The sequence below is a fragment of the Urtica dioica genome, chromosome 8 (assembly GCF_054948205.1).
Source record: "Urtica dioica subsp. dioica isolate 48M chromosome 8, U.dioica_male_clone48M_v1_H2, whole genome shotgun sequence".
Lineage (NCBI taxonomy): Eukaryota > Viridiplantae > Streptophyta > Magnoliopsida > Rosales > Urticaceae > Urtica > Urtica dioica.
Window position 1 is genome coordinate 31,328,486 of NC_142763.1, and position 18,323 is coordinate 31,346,808.

General features: G+C 37.2%; 3 protein-coding genes across 4 annotated transcripts; 2 read left to right on the top strand and 1 right to left on the bottom strand.

Annotated features, from left to right (window-relative positions):
* Window positions 1-5,956: 5,956 nt before the first annotated feature.
* On the top strand, window positions 5,957-7,964 carry LOC149389191 (putative carbohydrate esterase At4g34215). Its single transcript, XM_089621739.1, has 2 exons — window positions 5,957-6,592; window positions 7,761-7,964. The coding sequence occupies exons 1-2, from the start codon at window positions 6,041-6,043 to the stop codon at window positions 7,953-7,955; spliced, it is 747 nt and encodes a 248-aa protein (XP_089477865.1). The 5' UTR covers window positions 5,957-6,040; the 3' UTR covers window positions 7,956-7,964.
* A 1,295-nt stretch (window positions 7,965-9,259) lies between these two features.
* Window positions 9,260-10,799, top strand: LOC149389192 (putative carbohydrate esterase At4g34215). The gene is made up of 2 exons (XM_089623816.1): window positions 9,260-9,928; window positions 10,424-10,799. Exons 1-2 carry the CDS (start codon window positions 9,380-9,382, stop codon window positions 10,754-10,756), a joined length of 882 nt encoding a protein of 293 aa, XP_089479942.1. The 5' UTR covers window positions 9,260-9,379; the 3' UTR covers window positions 10,757-10,799.
* Window positions 10,800-14,552: 3,753 nt separating this feature from the next.
* Window positions 14,553-18,264, bottom strand: NHD1 (sodium:hydrogen antiporter 1). Of its 2 annotated transcripts, none has more exons than XM_089624014.1 (10): window positions 17,869-18,264; window positions 17,533-17,706; window positions 17,321-17,449; window positions 16,847-17,023; window positions 16,601-16,707; window positions 16,179-16,299; window positions 16,022-16,083; window positions 15,644-15,943; window positions 14,991-15,285; window positions 14,553-14,887 (listed from the first exon to the last, which is right to left on the bottom strand). In XM_089624014.1, the coding sequence occupies exons 1-10, from the start codon at window positions 18,079-18,081 to the stop codon at window positions 14,762-14,764; spliced, it is 1,704 nt and encodes a 567-aa protein (XP_089480140.1). In that variant the 5' UTR covers window positions 18,082-18,264; the 3' UTR covers window positions 14,553-14,761. The 2 variants fall into 2 exon arrangements, with proteins under 2 accessions (XP_089480140.1, XP_089480141.1); XM_089624015.1 differs by having other exon boundaries at window positions 17,533-17,703; window positions 17,869-18,263.
* Window positions 18,265-18,323: the final 59 nt, after the last annotated feature.

Here is an 18,323-nt window from a genome sequence, read left to right on the forward strand (position 1 = left end):
TTTTTTTTTTTTTTTTTTTACTTTTCAAGTACATTATTTGGAAAGAAATACTTTTATTTTTTAGCATCTTTGACATTATATAAATTGCATACATTATTAGAGCTTCTCCAGTGGAGCGCTATGCGTTCCCTAATTTGACGCAATCGCTCCATTCGAGCGTTATCTCCCACGCTAATATAGCGTGTGCTGTTATTTTCCAACAGTGCAGCGTTATTTGTAGCGCTGCACTGTTAAACGCAATATATATATATATATATATATATATATATATATATATTTTAGTGTTTTTTATGTTTTAAAATTTGACCAAATGCCCAAATTTTATATAATTACTTAATATTTACCCCTAAAACTATTTAATTTATATAAAATTTATTATTGTGCATAATTTAAAAGACAACAATATTTTAAAATACAACAATATTTTTCACATTGCAAGAAAATTATAATATCAAAACGGTCATAATAAACTAATACCAAACACAATTAAATTAGCAATTTGGAAGAAAATCAACAAGAAAACTCAAAATACATTAAAAACACAATACAACAAAATAAAATTACAATAGATAAACTAATATTCTGGAAGATTGGTGCCGGATCCCCCGAAACTGGTAAAATATTGAGAATATGAATCAGAAGTCGGAGGTGTTACATGAGATTGTTGTTGTTCAAGCCTCTTTTGCATAATTTTCGCTTGTTCGGCTTGAACATATACACGAAACTGTGGATATGATATTGAACTTAAATCCCGGAACAATATTTTATTTTCTTCCTTGATTTCTTTCAATTCCAAGTGGCGTTCCCTGATTGCATTTGTCTTTTTCAATTGCTTAAGAAGTTCTTTATTTCCTTCCTCAATACCACTAATTCTAGACATTATTCCATCATCCAATTTTTTTTTAATTTGGCTTTCTTCACCCCAATCGGCCGCTCAGGAGGAGATAGATGTCTAGCAGATTCAGGAGTTGGATTTTCTGACTCTTGTGGGCAAGATGAACCTCGAGATGTTTGTCTTGCATTCGAGGCTCCATCTTGGAATTTTTCTAAATTCTTAATAATGTTCCACACATGATCAAGCTTCCAACCTTTCTTGAATTTTTCATCTTGTGAAAGCAATACTTTAGCTTGATCCAGCTGAAAGTTGATAAAATAATGGTTAAGTAAAAATTTAATCGTGAGAAAACAATAAACTATAATACTCATAATATCTTCAGTTGAAGCATCGCTTGGGTGTCTATTCTCAATTTTTCGAATGCATGCATTCATCTTCCTTGTAGCTTTCTCAATCACTTGAATACGGCACTGGATTGATCGCGTTGAACGCATCTCTGAATCCGGACTTTTGCCCTTGTTGTAAGCTTCCGCAACACGAGTCCAAAACTGATCAGATGATTGGTATATATCGATGATTGGGTCTTGCGAAATCTCCATGTAAACACGACAAATGAGTTTATCTTCATCTCAAGAGTAATTAGAAGCTCTAGACATTTTTTTAGTAGGGTGAGTGATATGGTGAAATTACAACTTGTGAAGACTTCTTTTATAGCAAGATTCTCACGTTTTCCAACCCGTTCTGACGCGATTTGACAACTCACTTACAAGATTAACACGTTATTCAACCCGTTCTGACGCGACTTGATAACTCACTTACAAGATTCCCTCTATCATTAACTTTTCTCTATAAAATACCAATTGTATCATGAGTTTTAATAAACACACTCATTCTATTCTTAATATAATACACATTCTCTCATTTTATCTCCCAAAATGCTCGGATGACGATTTCATTATTAGTTTGGATGAAGAGGAGGATGCCATAACTCGTGCTATCATCAATAACATTATCCTGATCACAGAGCTTATCCGTCAACATTCCAACCAAGTAGACGTGGGAACGAGAGGCTGAGTTCTAGGACGTGCTTTCATCAACCGTGATCGAGTGACTGTAGACCGTCGACTATTCAATGATTACTTTTCAGAAACCCCGATGTATGATGAAGCCATGTTTCGTCGGAAATATCGGATGTCTCGCTCATTATTCCTCCGCATAAAGGATGCTGTTCAAGGTCATGACTACTACTTCGAGCAACAGGTGGATCGTGCCGACAACTTGGTTTGTCACCCCTTCAAAAGATAATATCTGCGTTTCGGATGTTGGCATACGGTGTTCCAGCAGATGCCACAGATAAGTACGTCAAAATAGGAGAGTCAACGACGATTGAAAGCATGAAGAAGTTTTGTCGAACAATCGTTGAGGTATTTTCTTAGCAATATTTAAGATCACCAACAACTAATGATATTGCTAGACTTCTGCATGTTGGTCAACAACGTGGTTTTACAGGAATGTTAGGAAGTTTAGATTGTATGCATTGGAAGTGGAAAAATTGTCCCACTGGATGGGCCGGACAATACACGGGTCGTAGTGGAAAGCCTACTATTATACTTGAAGTTGTAGCAGATTATGATCTTTGGATATGACATGCTTATTTTGGCATGCCAGGGAGCAACAATGATATCAATGTGCTAGATTCTTCCCATTTATTTTCTAATCTCACTTAAGGTATCGCTCCTCCTGCCCATTATGTCATACAAGGAATAGAGTATAATATGGGTTACTATTTGGCTGATAGTATATATCCAAAATGGTCGACCATTGTGCAAACTATCCGAGAGCCGCGTGGCAAATTTTTTTTTTTTTTTTTGCAATGAAGCAAGAAGCGTGTAGAAAAGACGTAGAACATGCATTCGGGGTTCTCCAACAACGATTTGAAATTGTTGTGGGACCGACACGGTTTTGGAGAAAAGACGTCTTGCAAGATATAATGACGACATGCATAATTATGCATAACATGATAATTGAAGATGAACGAGATCTTAGTGCTCCAATAGGAGTTGCGAGAGAAACACCACCAACGAATGTTGAAATTGTGGGGATGATGGCACACGATTTGAGCAATTCGTTACTCGTTATAGACAAATAAGAGATAAAGATGCACACATCGCACTTCAGAATGCATTGATTGAGACTTGTGGGAAGAGTATTCTAATTCAGAGTCATAATTGTTTGTGTTAAAGTTACTTTTATTTGTTGTGTTGTAGTTTGTTTAACTTTATTTAAATTGAGTTGTGTTGTGAATTTTTTTTTTTTTAATTGTGTTGTGTTGTATTTTATTTTTTGTGTTGTGATTTTTATTAAATAAAATTTTATTTTATTTAATGTGTATTTATATTTATAATTATAATTAATTTATAGAGTAATATTTTACTCATTATCATAATTCTTCTAAGTTATCTAATTAGTAATAATAAAAAAATATAGGGGTATAAATATAAGTAAGAGATAAATGGGGATAAAAATAGAGTGATCGGTTGTAGATGGACCTTAATATGAGCAATTGCATATGTCAACACACTGTTGCGTTAGCTATCACGTATATGTGGCCCACACGTTAGGTGTGACTAACCCCTTGTGATAGTATGGGCAATATTAGCGCGTGCTAATGAATGTTATTTTTGTATCAATATTCAACCAAATTTCTCATGTATCTCGTTAGATAAGCTTTTGTTTTTTTGTTTTGTTTTTTTTGTTCATTTTGCCTGGAAGTTAAGCTTTGTTAGACATTTAACTTGAATGAGAGTTAACAAGTGTTTATAAAGGTCATGTATAATTCATCTCATTGTCAATTGATTTTGAGATGAGACCCCATTTATACTTCACATGATATTAGAGTCAACAAAGTCCAAACAGGTAACAGGCTAATAGTTGAGATTTGATCAAAGATGAGCAAACGCAAAGAGTCGTTGTCTTGAGAGGACATGTTAGAAATCTCACATATTAAAAGTAAATGAAATTACCAAAAGTTATATCTCATTTAAAAAAAATTGTATAGTGTTTCCATTAGAAATAGGGTTAAAAAATTGTTCATGATATGCCACATATTTAAGTTGAAGTAAATCTAACACTAATTACATGCAATCATCATCTTGTGTATACTTTCGATAAACAAGAGACCAAAGAGCAGAAAAAACAAGTACACATAAAATTCTTTTAAACTAGAGAGCTTGAGTAGACTAGCCAATCAGAAACATAAATTTGTCAAAATAGCCAATGTTTGATTTATTTTGTGAAATAGCCAATAAACCACATTAACCAACTTGATCAGACAAAAATACCTTTCATTAAAATATAGGGTTCCCAAATATAAATTAATTAACAAAATTAAGTAAATAAATAAATGAAAAGCACTACAATAAATAACTCTTCCATAAGATTAAAAAGTTCTATAAAAATATTATGACATCTTTACCGTCGATCTTCACTGCCAAGTCAACTTATCATCCGTCTTGAGCAGTCGATTCTCCGACCGGAGACACAGAGCCTCCTTCACTTTCACCGCCTCCACCTCGGCCCACTCTACCCGAAGCTGTGACTCCATAGAACGCGTAGGCTCGCCGTTTTCGACTCGAGCCACTGATTTTCCAACCGGAAACGTAGAGCTTCTCTCGCTTTCGCTGCCTCCAAATTAACAAGAATTAACACTAAAATATAACACTGAAGTAACAAGAATTAACACTGAATTAACAAGAATTAACACTGAATTAACAAGTGTTAACACTGAAGTAACAAGAATTAAACCGAAATTAATACGAATAAACAGAAATAAACAAAAATATGCATATACATACACAAGTAAACACAAATATACTGATTCAGTCTGTGATGAATGACGACGAGGGCTGATTATAACCAGCGCTGGTTGTCCATCGGAGAATAGAGACGGTGTCGATCTCGGTGGGGGTGAACCCTTATCGATCGGAGAAGAATATGGGGCGTCTGTCTCTCTTCGATGCGGATTGGAGGAGTAAAGGCACGCTGCTAGATCTAGGTCGGACCCTCCTCCGTCGCACGGCTCCGGGAAGCACGAGCCATTACCTTGAGAAGCATCGGGAAGGGAAGGAGTCGACGGATCCGGGGCAAGCAAGCCACTGTCGCACGCGAAAGAATACGCAGGCTTGCTGCTAGCCTGGTATTTCGTGAACCCAAGGTGGAGAGAGAGAGAGAGAGAGAGAGAGAGAGAGAGAGAGAGAGAGAGAGAGTGAGAGAGAGAGAACACCTGTAAGAAAGTCAACAACGTGGCCGTAATCGTTGGAGCCTACTCTCATGCTCTCCGATTCCCGATCCGTAAAACTCGTCGATCACCGACCAACATCGCCGCAAATTGCCGCAGTCAACCTCCTGGTCTAACCTATCAATCTCTGCCTTGGGTTTTTTTCATTCTCAACTACGCAAATGGCGTCGCCACCGCCTCTACTTCCAGCTCCGACTTTAGGTCCTTGAGCGATGTTTCCGGTAAGCCTAGGGCAAAAAAGAAACGACAAAGAGAGAGAGGGAGAGAGCGCATAGAGAGAGAGAGAGAGAGAGATAAGATCACCAGTTATAAATCAGTTTAATTTCTGAAATATGAATGTTTTGACTTTGTTATTACGTACATTAGTTTTGTTCTGATTTTTTTTTTATGTGAAAACATATAAAGCTAAAATGGTAATCACAAATTCAGAAAAAAAAAAATCACCTCGTCAATTTTGACTATTTATCAAAAAAAACTTTGAAACGTTGGCCATTATACCGTGTCAACGTTTGAGATTAACTAATTCGTGCAATTTTTTTTTAAACTACTCTAATAGTTGATGAAAAGATTCAATTTAACGTCATCCAGTAAGCATGATTATTTAATCTGCATAAATAAAAACTTAATAGAAAACTTAAATTAGAATAGTGGATTAACTCCAATCCAAACTAAACTAAACCAAACCAAACCAAACAACAAAGTTACATATGTCTCATTTTGAAGTCTTTTTTTGTTTTTTTTTTTAATCTTAACAGAAAAGTCAACTCATTTTCTAGGTGACGTGTCTTTTTGTATGACTCGATCCTCCACTATTAGTATTCCCCACCAAAAAAAAGCGCCATTAATACTCCTGTTAACTTCTTCAGCCTACCAATTCCGTTTAATCTCAACGCTAAGTCGCTTCACAAATGGAACAATCGTCATCATCTCCGGCGAGTCTCAATCTCAAAAACCAGATCTTCATCCTCTCCGGCCAGAGCAACATGGCAGGTCGGGGCGGCGTGAGCCACGACCGTCCCCGCCGCTGGGACGGCGTGGTCCCGCCGGAATGCGAGCCCCATGATTCGATCCTCCGTCTGAACGCCGAGCTCCGGTGGGAGGAAGCCCGGGAGCCGCTTCACGCCGACATCGACTCCGGGAAGGTGTGCGGTGTGGGTCCCGGGATGGCGTTCGCCAACGCAGTCAGAAGGAGCGTGGGAGGGCGCGTGGGACTGGTCCCGTGCGCCGTGGGCGGCACGGCCATTTGCGAGTGGGCGCGTGGAGAGCGGCTGTACGAGAACATGGTGGCGCGTGCCAGGGCGAGCGTCGCGGACGGCGGTGAGATCGCAGCGTTGCTGTGGTACCAGGGCGAGAGCGACACGTACGACGAGCGCCGTGCTGACGTGTACCGCTCTAAAATGGAGGATCTCATTCGGAATCTCCGTGACGATCTGTGCTTGCCTCTTCTTCCCATCATCCAGGTTGATTTTATTAAAGGAACCATCAAAATACAAAACAAAGAGCTAGTTACAGATTTTGGTTTGACATATATCGTGCAAATTTCTCTATACATATTTTTCTAAAATTAAAACAAGAGGAAAAAAAAATTTTAAAAAAATTAATGAAGATCCAATGTCAGGTACATACAGGGGCGGACGGAACTAGACTTACATTTGATGGGGCTAGATGAAATATTATTGTTTAGAGGGGCTAATATGATATTTTACAATTTGGGATGTGAGGCCAAATTTTCTTATTTAGAGGGGCTAATATGATATTTTACAATTTAAAATGAAAAAAAAAAGAATTAAAAAATTATGATTTGTGGGAGGCTTAGAACATCTTTAATGGTAAGCTACTACCATATTAGCTTCAATTGACACATAAACAATTTAAACTACAAAATATTCTTCTCCATTGCTAAGCCAATTACTCTCCTAGCTTTAGACATCCGGATAGGTAGGTTTTTTTATTTATTTTTTATATAACAAATAAAATAAATGCTAAAAATATCACATCATGGTTGTTGAACAAACTCACTTCCAAAGCTAAAGAGTGGCATACACTCACATGAAGAAAGTGGAGTGTGAGACACACTTGCTACATTTCACATTTGCTAGAGCTATTGGCTCCGTAGAGTTACTCCTTTAATTGCACCATTGGAGTTACTCTTAAACCCTCTTAACAACTAAGCCTAAGACCTTGTTTGGTAAGATGAAAAGTGGAAAGTTTGATTAAAATGGAGAGATTTTACTATAGAAATAAATCTTTTGTGTTGTGGTAGATAGATGGAAAGCAAAATGAAAGGATTTATATGGATTAACTTTTCGTGGACCCACCAAATTTTTTTATTTCCAATTCGGAGGGATTGACTACGATGAAAACTAAAAATTAAAATAAATTATATACATACCGCTTAATACTATAATTATTATGCAAAAATAGTAATAATTTAGTAATTTTTAGTACACAAAACATCAATCAATTTTTTTTTTAATTTATGTCGAAGTGGATTTTCGGATGTCATGGTGTTTTTCCAATCAAAATAAGTCAACTGATCAATTTTTAATTATAAAATAAAGTGATTTTGATTTGAAAAAGTGAATTGAATATATTAGAAGAGTGATGTGGGTGGAATGGAATGAACAGGTTGTGATTGCGTCCGGGGATGAGAAGTACTTGGAGAGAGTGAGGGAGTCGCAACTGAACATCAAAGATCCGAATGTGGTGTGTGTGGATGCCAAGGGATTGGCTTTCCAAGAGGACAACATCCACCTCATGGCCGAGGCCCAAGCTAAGTTGGGCCTCATGCTTGCTGAGGCCTATCTTTCTAAATGGGCTTAAACCTATCTCATCCCTGCAATTTTTGTTCTTCTTGAAATAACTTTTTTTTTTTAATTTTGTTTTTGTTTTGTTCAAGTCGTTTGTCTAAACACTTGAACTAATTTCGCATAAATTGTTTAAATAGTACGATTAAAACATTTGTTCTTTGTGTGTGACCTTGACTAAAATTGTGATTACGGATTACTATAAGACTTTTATAAATTTATAAGTTCATATTACCAAAAGACTATGAATAAGAACCAAACTATTAGAATTAATCATTTCAGATTGTAGTGTTTTTTTAGGGAAATGATTTTTAAGAACAGCGTAGGGAGGATAAGGTTTTTGATAAAAATTAGAATTTGAAGATGCAATAGAACATGCGATTCCGTGCGGTGGGACATATAAATTTTGCCTACGCTATTGCGCTCATGCACTGTTAGGTATCAGGTTTTTTTATTTTTAGTTTTTTATTTTTATCTAATCGGTCCAATCAAACGTAAGTAAGGAGTTATTTTTATTGTATATTTATATCATTTCTAGTTAATTGTATATTTATCTTCTTGTCTTGTGGTTGTAACTAAGAATATTAAAGCATCTTTAATGGTTTAGCTAAATGTATTGCTTAGCTAAATAGTATTTTTGTCACATAGATTTTTCTAGAGCTAAATAGTTAAGCAACTAGCTTAAATTAGCTAATTTGCTTAGATTTGCTTAGCTAAATCAATAGCCAATATGCAAAACAATGGTTAAACAACTAGCTAAATATTTTTGATATTTACAAGCAAATCCCTACAATTGTTAAGCAAGAAACCATTAAAGATGCTCTCCAATTTGCCTCTTCTCTCTGTTGTCATTTTATGTGTGCACTATCTCTCACATTCTTCACAAGCTCCAGCTAGAACGAACTTTTATCCATGCGGTCCGAGTCGTAGAGCTATGAGACTTGCTGTGCTGTTACTCGTTATTTAATAGAAGCAATAGATTAAGAATTTTTTATATTTGTTTGACATCTTCTCATAAAATGTGTCTACAACTACAACTATACAACTATAAGTCTATAACTATTAATTTATATTTTATGGTATAAAAGAAAACGAAAAATTAAAAATTATTCAACTTTTTATTTTGGTATAAAAGAATTTCAATTTAATATAAAACCAAAATTGAATACAAAATTTTAATTCGTTTTAGATAATTTTTTTTTTTATGAAGGCAAAATGTCGATTGAATTACCACTAGTGACTAGACTGTACCAAGTAAATATAAATTTTTTAGTTGATAATAATATATTCCCTTCGCGGCTCACCTTCTACCAAACAATCCAACTAAGCCAAGCAACAGTTTCCCAAAAAAAAAAAAGTACTACCAAACAAAAAAAGCACGTTACTTCGGAGTCCGACACAAAAGCAAAGCGAATCTCTTCTCATCACAACCCAAAAGAAATGAAAGAACCACAGCCACCATCGCCGGAGATTCTCAAAACGCAGATCTTTATCCTCGCCGGTCAAAGCAACATGTCCGGCCGCGGCGGTGTAAACTACGATCGCCGCCACCACCGCTACCACTGGGACGGCATTGTCCCGCCGGAGTGTTCGCCGAGCGCATCGATCCTCCGCCTGAGCGCCGATCTCCGGTGGGAGGAGGCTCGGGAGCCTCTTCACGCCGGCGTCGACGTCGGGAAAGTGTGCGGCGTGGGTCCCGCGATGCCGTTCGCCCACGCGACGCGGCGGCGCGTGGGACTGGTGGCGTGCGCGGCGGGCGGCTCGGCGATCAGGCAGTGGGCCCGGGGGGAGAAGCTGTACGAGAGGATGGTGGCGCGTGCGAGGGCGAGCGTGGCGGACGGCGACGGCGAGATCGCGGCGGTGCTCTGGTATCAGGGCGAGAGCGACACGTCAAGCCAGCTCGATGCTGACGTGTACCGCCGTAAGATGGAGGATCTCATCTGTAATGTTCGCGAGGATCTTTGCCTGCCTTCTCTTCCGATCATTCAGGTTTGTTAAAGCTTCGGAACATTTTAGCATTTTTTGTGCCTGGTTTTATATCGAAACCAAATCATTAGTATTTAGTGAGGCGAATAGTAAAGTGTAGAGCTGAAGGATTGGATTTCATTTTTAAAAACCAAATTTAGGAGCTAAATCTACTTTTAAACTGATTTTTTTTTTTTTTTTGGTGGTTGTTGAAGGTAGCTTTGCAATTGAAACTGTGAAACTACCAATTAGGTTATGTCATGTTGAATTAGGCAATTTTTTATGTTAAAAACTGATTCATGAATTTTAAATTTTTCTTTGGAGAAATTCCAACAAAGGTAACCTTAACTTGAACCTTTTTTTATTTTTTATTTTTTATTTTTTGAACTTGGTCTTACTTCCAAAAGACTTAATTTGGTGGCACTAGCGCTACCGGCTTTTATACTTCTGGTAAAGTTGTTACTTTGTATATTCTTCATAAATCATAGATTAGACTCTTCTCTTATTATGAATTTCTAGGTTGCAATTGCCTCTGGGTTCAAGAAGAAGTACATAGAGATAGTGAGAAGGGCACAACTGAGCAGTGAAATGCCAAATGTGGTGTGTGTTGACGCCATGGGACTGCAGTTGAAAGATGACAGGCTTCACCTCACAACCAAGGCCCAAGTTAAGTTGGGCCAAATGCTCGCTGAGGCCTATCTCTCCAACTTTGTAAATCGGCCGAGCCCATCTGACTCCCTCTCTTCTTCTTTCCGCTTGAAATGTCTTGGGATTTGCTTGTTCGTTATGGGTGTCGTCTTGATGGGATTGTTCATTTTGTTTTCAACGATAGGGATTATTCCAAAATTATGATTATTTAGAAAATTTTTTACTTAAATTCAATAAATGTTTTTTTTTATTTATTTCAAAAGTATGATCATTTATTGACAATATTGGCCATAAATAACTGTATTTATAAGAAAATATTTGTTTTAAACGTGGACATTACCTATAAAAATGAGATGAAAATTATAAAAAATTAATTGATTCCCATTAAATTTCATGATTAAACAAAATATATAGGGGAATTGACACTAATAATATCTCAATGCTAGTTACTAAATTTAGCCCAAAACCAAAAAATTGACACATGTAGTACCTATGCCATTATGTAAAGACTATTATACCCTCAGATGTGTCACTGAGTGAATCCACTCCGTGAAAAATGTGTCACGAAGTGATTCACGTGATTCACTCCGTGACAGATGTGTCACGGAGTGAATCACTTCGTGACACATTTGTCACGGAGTGTATTCATTCGTCAGCCGGCTTACTTTGTTATTTTTCTCATGGGTAAATATTTTAATTCTTAATGACACATTTTAATTAAAGCATGCATTTTTTGTTCCTTCAGAAATGATTGTGGCATGTTTATGATCAAGAGTGCCGAGTTTTTGGCGCACGACATTCCGTTGTCTGATTTGAAACAGGAGGACATGCTCATGTATCGACAAAAGATGACCACCGAATAATACCAATACAGAGCGCTAAAACTACACACGCGTGGAAATTTCAATGTTGAGACTACTTAAAATTATGTGTTTATGATTGCACGTATGTGTTTATAACTGTATATATGTGTGTTTAGATATTTATGTATTGTCTTGACATCAATTTTTTAGTTTAGAATTTTATGTATTGTTTCGAAATTAATTTATGTGTCACAAAGTGACCTCATTTCGTGACAGCTGTGTTTTATAAACCATTCTTAACAATAAACTCAATATCACGTACCGAGATCACTTCGTAACACATGAGGTGAAATATCAGGCGAGTCCAACAAGAGTTAAACCAAATCAAATGTAATTTCATTTTTTAAACCATTAAATACATCTTCGACTCATTTGAACAATAACACAATACCTATGAATAAAACAACAACAACCAACATTTTAATCTTGAATAATTCAGATACAATCAGTTGTTCCAATTCATTGGCTTCAGTTGGTTCTTCGTGTTTAAAGTCTTCATCGACAAAAGATGGTATCTGGTTTTCCAATGAATTTATCTTCCTTAGTAGCCCTGGAATGATTTGAATCGATCTTGGGTACATAGGTGGGTCAATCCATTCTAAAAACCCGCATCCATTGAATTTATTTAGCTGTCACAACCATAAACCAAAGAATATTTATTTACAAAATCTTAAAAAGAATAGAAACATTTCATTATTTATAAGATTTCTAGACGGTTTATAGGATAACGAGAAACATATTCAAACCTTATACTCGGGGCATCCATATAATCGTCTTCCAGGGTTATCAGCAGTCCAGGAAGTTCGTTCAACTCCATTTAGACCACACGAACATGAAGGAGGAGGTCGTCGACGCTCGGTACCACCTCTTATATTTCCTGAAACGCGCGGCTTCCGACGTGTTGACGAACTGCAATCACTTGACTCCATCGTGATTGTATCAACATTAATTGTTATTTAATTCTGAAAGAATAGAATAAAAAAAAACATCAACAACATGGTAAAAGTGTTATTTCCAGTTCGTGACACTAGTGTCACGAACTGGATTCACTTCGTGACACCCTGGAAAAATCGGGAATTCAACAGAAAACACCTTTTTGACACACAAATCACACTCAAACACAATGGAACCTATTTCAACATGAATCAAAATAATTAAACATGTTCTTGTATGTTAAAGATAAGAAGAACTTACCAAAATATGTTTGAAGAAATTTTGGATCTAGGATTTGCACGAAGAAGAAGCTTGGATCTTGAAGTTTTTATGAACAATTTGCAGAAAACAAACTTGAATCTTGAAGTTTTGATGAGCAACCTTGGATTGCAAAATGGGTTTAAAATGGGTTTAAGAAACTTACCCTCGGCGAGCAAGAACATTCCGGCGACCCAAGAGATGAAGATTTTGGCGACCCAAGAAGCTTCACTCCTTCATTCTCGAGCTGAGCTCAACAGGAAGAAAAAGTTGAAAAAAAACGTGAAAGAAGTTTCAGATGAGAGAAGTGAAAGTTAGATGTGTTTTGAGAGGTTAAAAAATGTTAAGGGTAATTGGGGAAAATTTAATTTCTCTCACCTACCAAAAGTACTAGTTTTGTCAATTTTTTGATTTTGGGCTAAATATGGTAAGTGACATTGAGATGGTATTATTTGTGTCAATTCCCCTATATATAAAATCAAATTACTAAAAAAAAAATAGGGTAACATGCGCATTGAGCTTAAGTTTAGTATTAGTATTAGTAAAAACTAAAGTTTAATAGATATGTAACTAACAATTAATGTAGTATATTTTACCACTAAACTCTACTTGATGGTGTGTATATAAAGGCCAAACGTTAAATTTGTTTAAAAATGTATGAGAGTTTAAATTCGTTCATAAAAACTTTATACAAGTTCAAACACATACACATACATTTGATTTATATTTAACATAAAAAAATTGAAAATATGATTTATATAAGAATTTAAAGAAAAACATTATAAGAATATATAAAAAAAAGTGTAAAAAATAAGGATTGTAAATATGTTAAAGCCATTTTTTGGATTTAACATTTGTGGACACGTGGTGTGCTTGGAATAGTCATGTGCCTAGTCTTGGATTAACTCAAAATCACTCTTCAAGATTCCAAAGGGCTCAAGAAAGTTTAGGACGAGACCCAAAGCATCCAAGAGATTCAGAGGTTCCTTGAATCGTGTAGTGGGTGAAGAACCCAATCTTTCGAAGCCTTTTGAATGAGAGAACACTTCGGAGGCCTTGGCTCGAATGGTTCTTCAATCTAAGGTTCTCAAGAATGATTTTAGTGGGGTGATGGTGATCCCTTACTCAACTTCACGTCGGAAGTGAGTTCGCTCTTCTCTCGACTCCATGCCGGGAGTAAGTTCGTTCTTCTCTCGACTCCGCTCCGGGAGTGAGTTCGTCGTCGTGATTTTCTAAAAAAAAACATGAAGCGTGTGGTGATATATTCCTCTTATTAAGTGAAGAACGTGTGAATCGATTTCTCAAGCTCTTGGACACTTTTATAGAGAGAATATAATTTGGCTTAGTAGGTCTTTATTTGTGAGAGAATGTGATTGAGAGAGTGAATATTTATTCTCTCATTCTAGAGATAACGGAAGTAGATTATTTCTCTTTTTGTGATTTTAGGTTAGAGATGTTTAAGTTTTTCTCTTTTTTGTGTGATATTGTGTGAGAGATATGAGATGAGAGAAAATTGTTTCTTTTTTTTTTCTTGTGGTGTTTTTTTCTCTTTATCTTTTTCTTCACTCTCTACACGATTTTTTAGATCAAAATTATCTCTCATTTCTCTGTCTTGATTCTTCTCCCATGAAAACATTTGAGATCAAATGACAAAGAAAAAAACATGAAAGTGAGCTATGCTTCAACCAGAGCTCCGGGCGACCTCGACACAAGGCTGCTCCGAGCCATGATCACAAAGGTTTAGATCTGCGGATTGAATAATTAAGCATTTGGTAGTTAGAGACTGTGCTTAGTTTGTTTGTGATATTGTATGGTCTATATGGACCCTTTTCTCCGCAAAACATTCTTCCGTTTTCTTTTTGGGGTCACTATTCTATTTCTATCTACCTTTTCTTCATCATATTCATATTGATAAATAAAGATGCAGCAGAATCATCTCTTTTTTTTTATTTTATTTTTTAAGAGAATACGGGCGTATTTCACCATAATACAAACAATTATATTTAAGAACTCATAGCAACTATTCTTTCAGCCGCTAAAATGGCATCGTTCTTATTTCCCCCTTGAAATTTTTTCGACTATGCTCACTATGACATTGTAATACAAGCTAGTGAATTATTGAAAACTGTAGTATGCATTTGGCCGGTAGCTTGATTCAGTGTGTGAACCCGGAGAGAAAAGGTACTTCGGCCACAGTAGTCGGTAACGAGAAATGGAGATTATGAACGGCTAAATATGCAGCGATTCCAGCGGCGTAACCTGCAAATGCAAAACCGCTCACCTGCAACAAAAGAGCAACAACGTTTCGGTAACACAAAAAAAAGGAGAGAAAGAGGGGAATTTAAATGCTTAAATTTGACACCCTGTGTGACTATTTAATTTACCTTTCGGAAGTACCAAAAGAAATCCACCTTTTCCATTCCCATAAACGCGACTCCTGCAGCAGAACCAATCACAAGCATTGAGCCGCCGGTGCCGGCACAAAATGCGATCAGCTGCCAAAACTCGGAATCTTGGGGAAACGAGGTCAGATCATACATCCCCATCGTTGCAGCCACGAGAGGAACATTATCGATGATCGCCGATACGACACCGATCGCGCTCGCTATCAGCTCCGTGTTTGGAATATTTGCGTCCAGGTAATTCGCTAATTCTCGAAGAATCCCAGCTGCTTCCAGGCTAGAAAAAAGAAAACGCAGCCGTTTGAAGCTTAATACTTTTGCAGGTTTCACAATTGTCATCTAAAATCCTCCAATTGAATATACTCAAATGACTAATGCACTGTAAAAATAGGACATTGATACGATCCATAGGTAGGTCTAACACAAATTACTAATAAACACGGTTCCCAACTCGAGACTCAAGCTTGACAAATTACACTTCTCTACGACTAAAGAAAATAAAATTATCAACTCTTCTCATAACTCTATAACCACTCTAATTACTTATTCATACTAACATAGACTAAAAGAAACAAATCTTGAGTTTTGTCAGGCTAGATTACTCATTAAAAAGGTTTGTTTGTCCTTTTCCTTACCTGCTAACAGACAAGAGGATTCCGAGGAAGAAAAGCGCTCCTTGGGTGTCGATCCGCGACAAAGCCTGAGGCACTTTTAGCCTTTGCCTTTCGTTTTCACCGTAGTGGATAGCATCGGTTAGAACCCAGAGAACTCCGAGGCCGAACAACATGCCCAAGTACGGAGGGAGTCCCGTTAGGGCCTTGAACACCGGAACAAAAATCAGGGCTCCGATACCCACAGCGAATACGAGCTGTCCACGAGGTGCCATTTGCTCCGTTGCCAATACCGGAGATTCGTTCCCTTTCCCGCTCACTTCGCTGAACCAGCGAACAAAGCTCATAAACAGTGCCCGAGAAAATTATAGTCCCTATTGCTTAACTATTGCAGAGAGGTACCTGGTAAGCGACATAAGAGCCAGTGGGACTGCCAGAGAAACGACCGAAGGAAAAACCAGGTTCTGTTGAAAATAGATGATCAATACATTATCTGCTTTTTTATTTCTTGAGTCACAAGCCAGTTTTATATGTCCAAAGAAAATAAAAAAAACTAAACCTTCATTGTTTCGACAGTGGAAATCTGACCGTGAATCCAAAGCATAGTAGTGGTAACGTCACCTATCGGAGTCCATGCACCACCAGCGTTTGCAGCTATAACGACAACAGCGCCTAAAAGTCTAAAATACAAAAACATGAAAATAAAATTATAAATATGTTTTTACCAAAAAGCAACAGTGAAGAGTAACATGACAGGCAGTGATTTGTCAGTATCATAATTTAGGCACAAGCTAAATTATCCGAAGAACAAAAAAATTAACAGTAACATTGTTTTTCGAAGTAGCAGTGACACTGATTTTCCCGCCTCACAAATTCTACAGAACAGTGAAATAAAGTAATAGTAACTTTCAAATATTGGGCACTAGTTTCCTTAGCCAACGTGACCCAATAATACCAAAAAAAAAAACACTGTGTACTTACTTCCGATATTCTGATTGAGGCACAAGTTTTCGCAGTAGAGAAACCATGACAATGGTAGATGTCAGATTGTCTAGGATTGAACTGAGAAAAAAGGTTACAAAACCAATCTACAACAAAATAAAAAACGCAGTTTAATGACGATATTTGAAGAGTAAATATAAGCTATTATCAGCGAGAATATGTACATAATATATGGCGATATAAGCTAAAGAAACATAAGAAGATAAAAAAGAGTTTGCAACTGACCACCCAGAGGAGAGTTCTTGGTTTTCTGGTGGTTATATTATCTGTAACAAGCTTAAACCCTTGATGAGCATCGACAATCTCTACGATCGTCATTGCACCGAGTATGAAAAACACTATTTCGCTGACTTCAGCGGACGCGTTTCTTAGTTCTGACACCGCTATGTCAGTTGATGGAGCCTATAACGAAGAAAAAAAATATACATATTTGTGCTGACAATGCAAGTTAATACAAAAAGAGACAATACTAATTGAGAATACAAACATAGTAGCTTGAACCAAGATATCATATACGAACTTATCGAAATCTCACGACTTTAATGCACTGCTAAAACAAGGGAAAAAAAAGTGCTTTAAGAATTTAAATTAAAAAGCATCTTAGAGAATCCCTTGAATCTAATCAATAAGACAATGGAATGGCCTGAACTATTGTCAATGTTAATGTGATTTCGCGAGCAAAAAATAAAAAAATCTCACCCCGATGCTCCGTACTACCCACAAGCTAACAGCCATAAGCAATCCGACTCCGCTCTTATTGAAGGCCAGAGATTCTTCGAAAATAATCCCCGCATAACCTATGCCGAATAATAAACTCATTGCAAGATCCTGTGTGTCACAACTAGTTTAATATTTCTTCTCATAATGAATGCAAGGCAAGGCAAGCTAAACAAAGATGTTAGACGCGATACCTGATTCTCTGCGACCCATGAGTGGTTAATTGCCACAGTTCCGATTATAGCTGCTCCGAACACAGCCACAGCTTTAAACAGATCGGTCTTTGGCTGGTAATTCGCTTCGAAGTCGCTCGAGCTAGTTTCATCCACCGAGCACAGAGGGTCGCACGGTCCAGAGCTTGAGTCCTGCTGATTTGTTCATTTGACAATTTTTGGCAATTTTCAATCACAATTCTTTCCTGGAAGAATTCACTCTTTGAACTTTTTACTAATCTCAAAGCAAAGAAGTAACTCCAAAAGCGAAGATAAGAGTCTAGGCATTTGAAAATTGCTATACATAGAAGGAACGACCTCAAACTGAGAAGACAGGCTCTTAGCCTTATCCTCAGCGCGGACCAAGAGGGCTGTGCCAAGTAAGCCTGGAGTTCTGGTTCCTCGGAGAGTCAATGGCTTTGGAGAGAACGAGGATCGAGATTGGAGTAGAGATTGTGGTGGAGGAGAGAGAGAGCGTGTGTTGAACTGGTGAGTCGTCGACAGATGGGACCCAATCGAGAGGGTAGCCATTGGAGGCGAGCTCGAAGAAACTACGAAGCTTTTCGAGGATTCTGCGATGTCATTCACGGAGTAGTACTGCACAGAGAGTGATGGAAATGAAGATCGTCTTTCTTTATCTATGATTGTCTTGCTAAACTAATGCGCCGAACTTTGAATCAATTTAATTTTCTCGTGTCGTGTTTCAATGTTTTGTCATACAGATAAATGAGAAGATTTGTTTATTTTATTTTTTTTTGGCTGCAGTTAAAAAC

Bases quoted from the DNA above. Each gene is read 5' to 3' on its own strand.
- LOC149389191 (XM_089621739.1), top strand. From the start codon at position 6,041: ATGGAACAATCGTCATCATCTCCGGCGAGTCTCAATCTCAAAAACCAG. The intron at 6,593-7,760 runs GTTGATTTTATT...TGGAATGAACAG, and splicing joins CTCTTCTTCCCATCATCCAG to GTTGTGATTGCGTCCGGGGA.
- LOC149389192 (XM_089623816.1), top strand. From the start codon at position 9,380: ATGAAAGAACCACAGCCACCATCGCCGGAGATTCTCAAAACGCAGATC. The intron at 9,929-10,423 runs GTTTGTTAAAGC...ATGAATTTCTAG, and splicing joins CTTCTCTTCCGATCATTCAG to GTTGCAATTGCCTCTGGGTT.
- NHD1 (XM_089624014.1), bottom strand. From the start codon at position 18,081: ATGGCTACCCTCTCGATTGGGTCCCATCTGTCGACGACTCACCAGTTC. The intron at 16,708-16,846 runs GTCAGTTGCAAA...ATTTTGTTGTAG, and splicing joins CAAGAACTCTCCTCTGGGTG to ATTGGTTTTGTAACCTTTTT. The intron at 15,286-15,643 runs GTAAGGAAAAGG...TCTTTTTTCTAG, and splicing joins ATCCTCTTGTCTGTTAGCAG to CCTGGAAGCAGCTGGGATTC.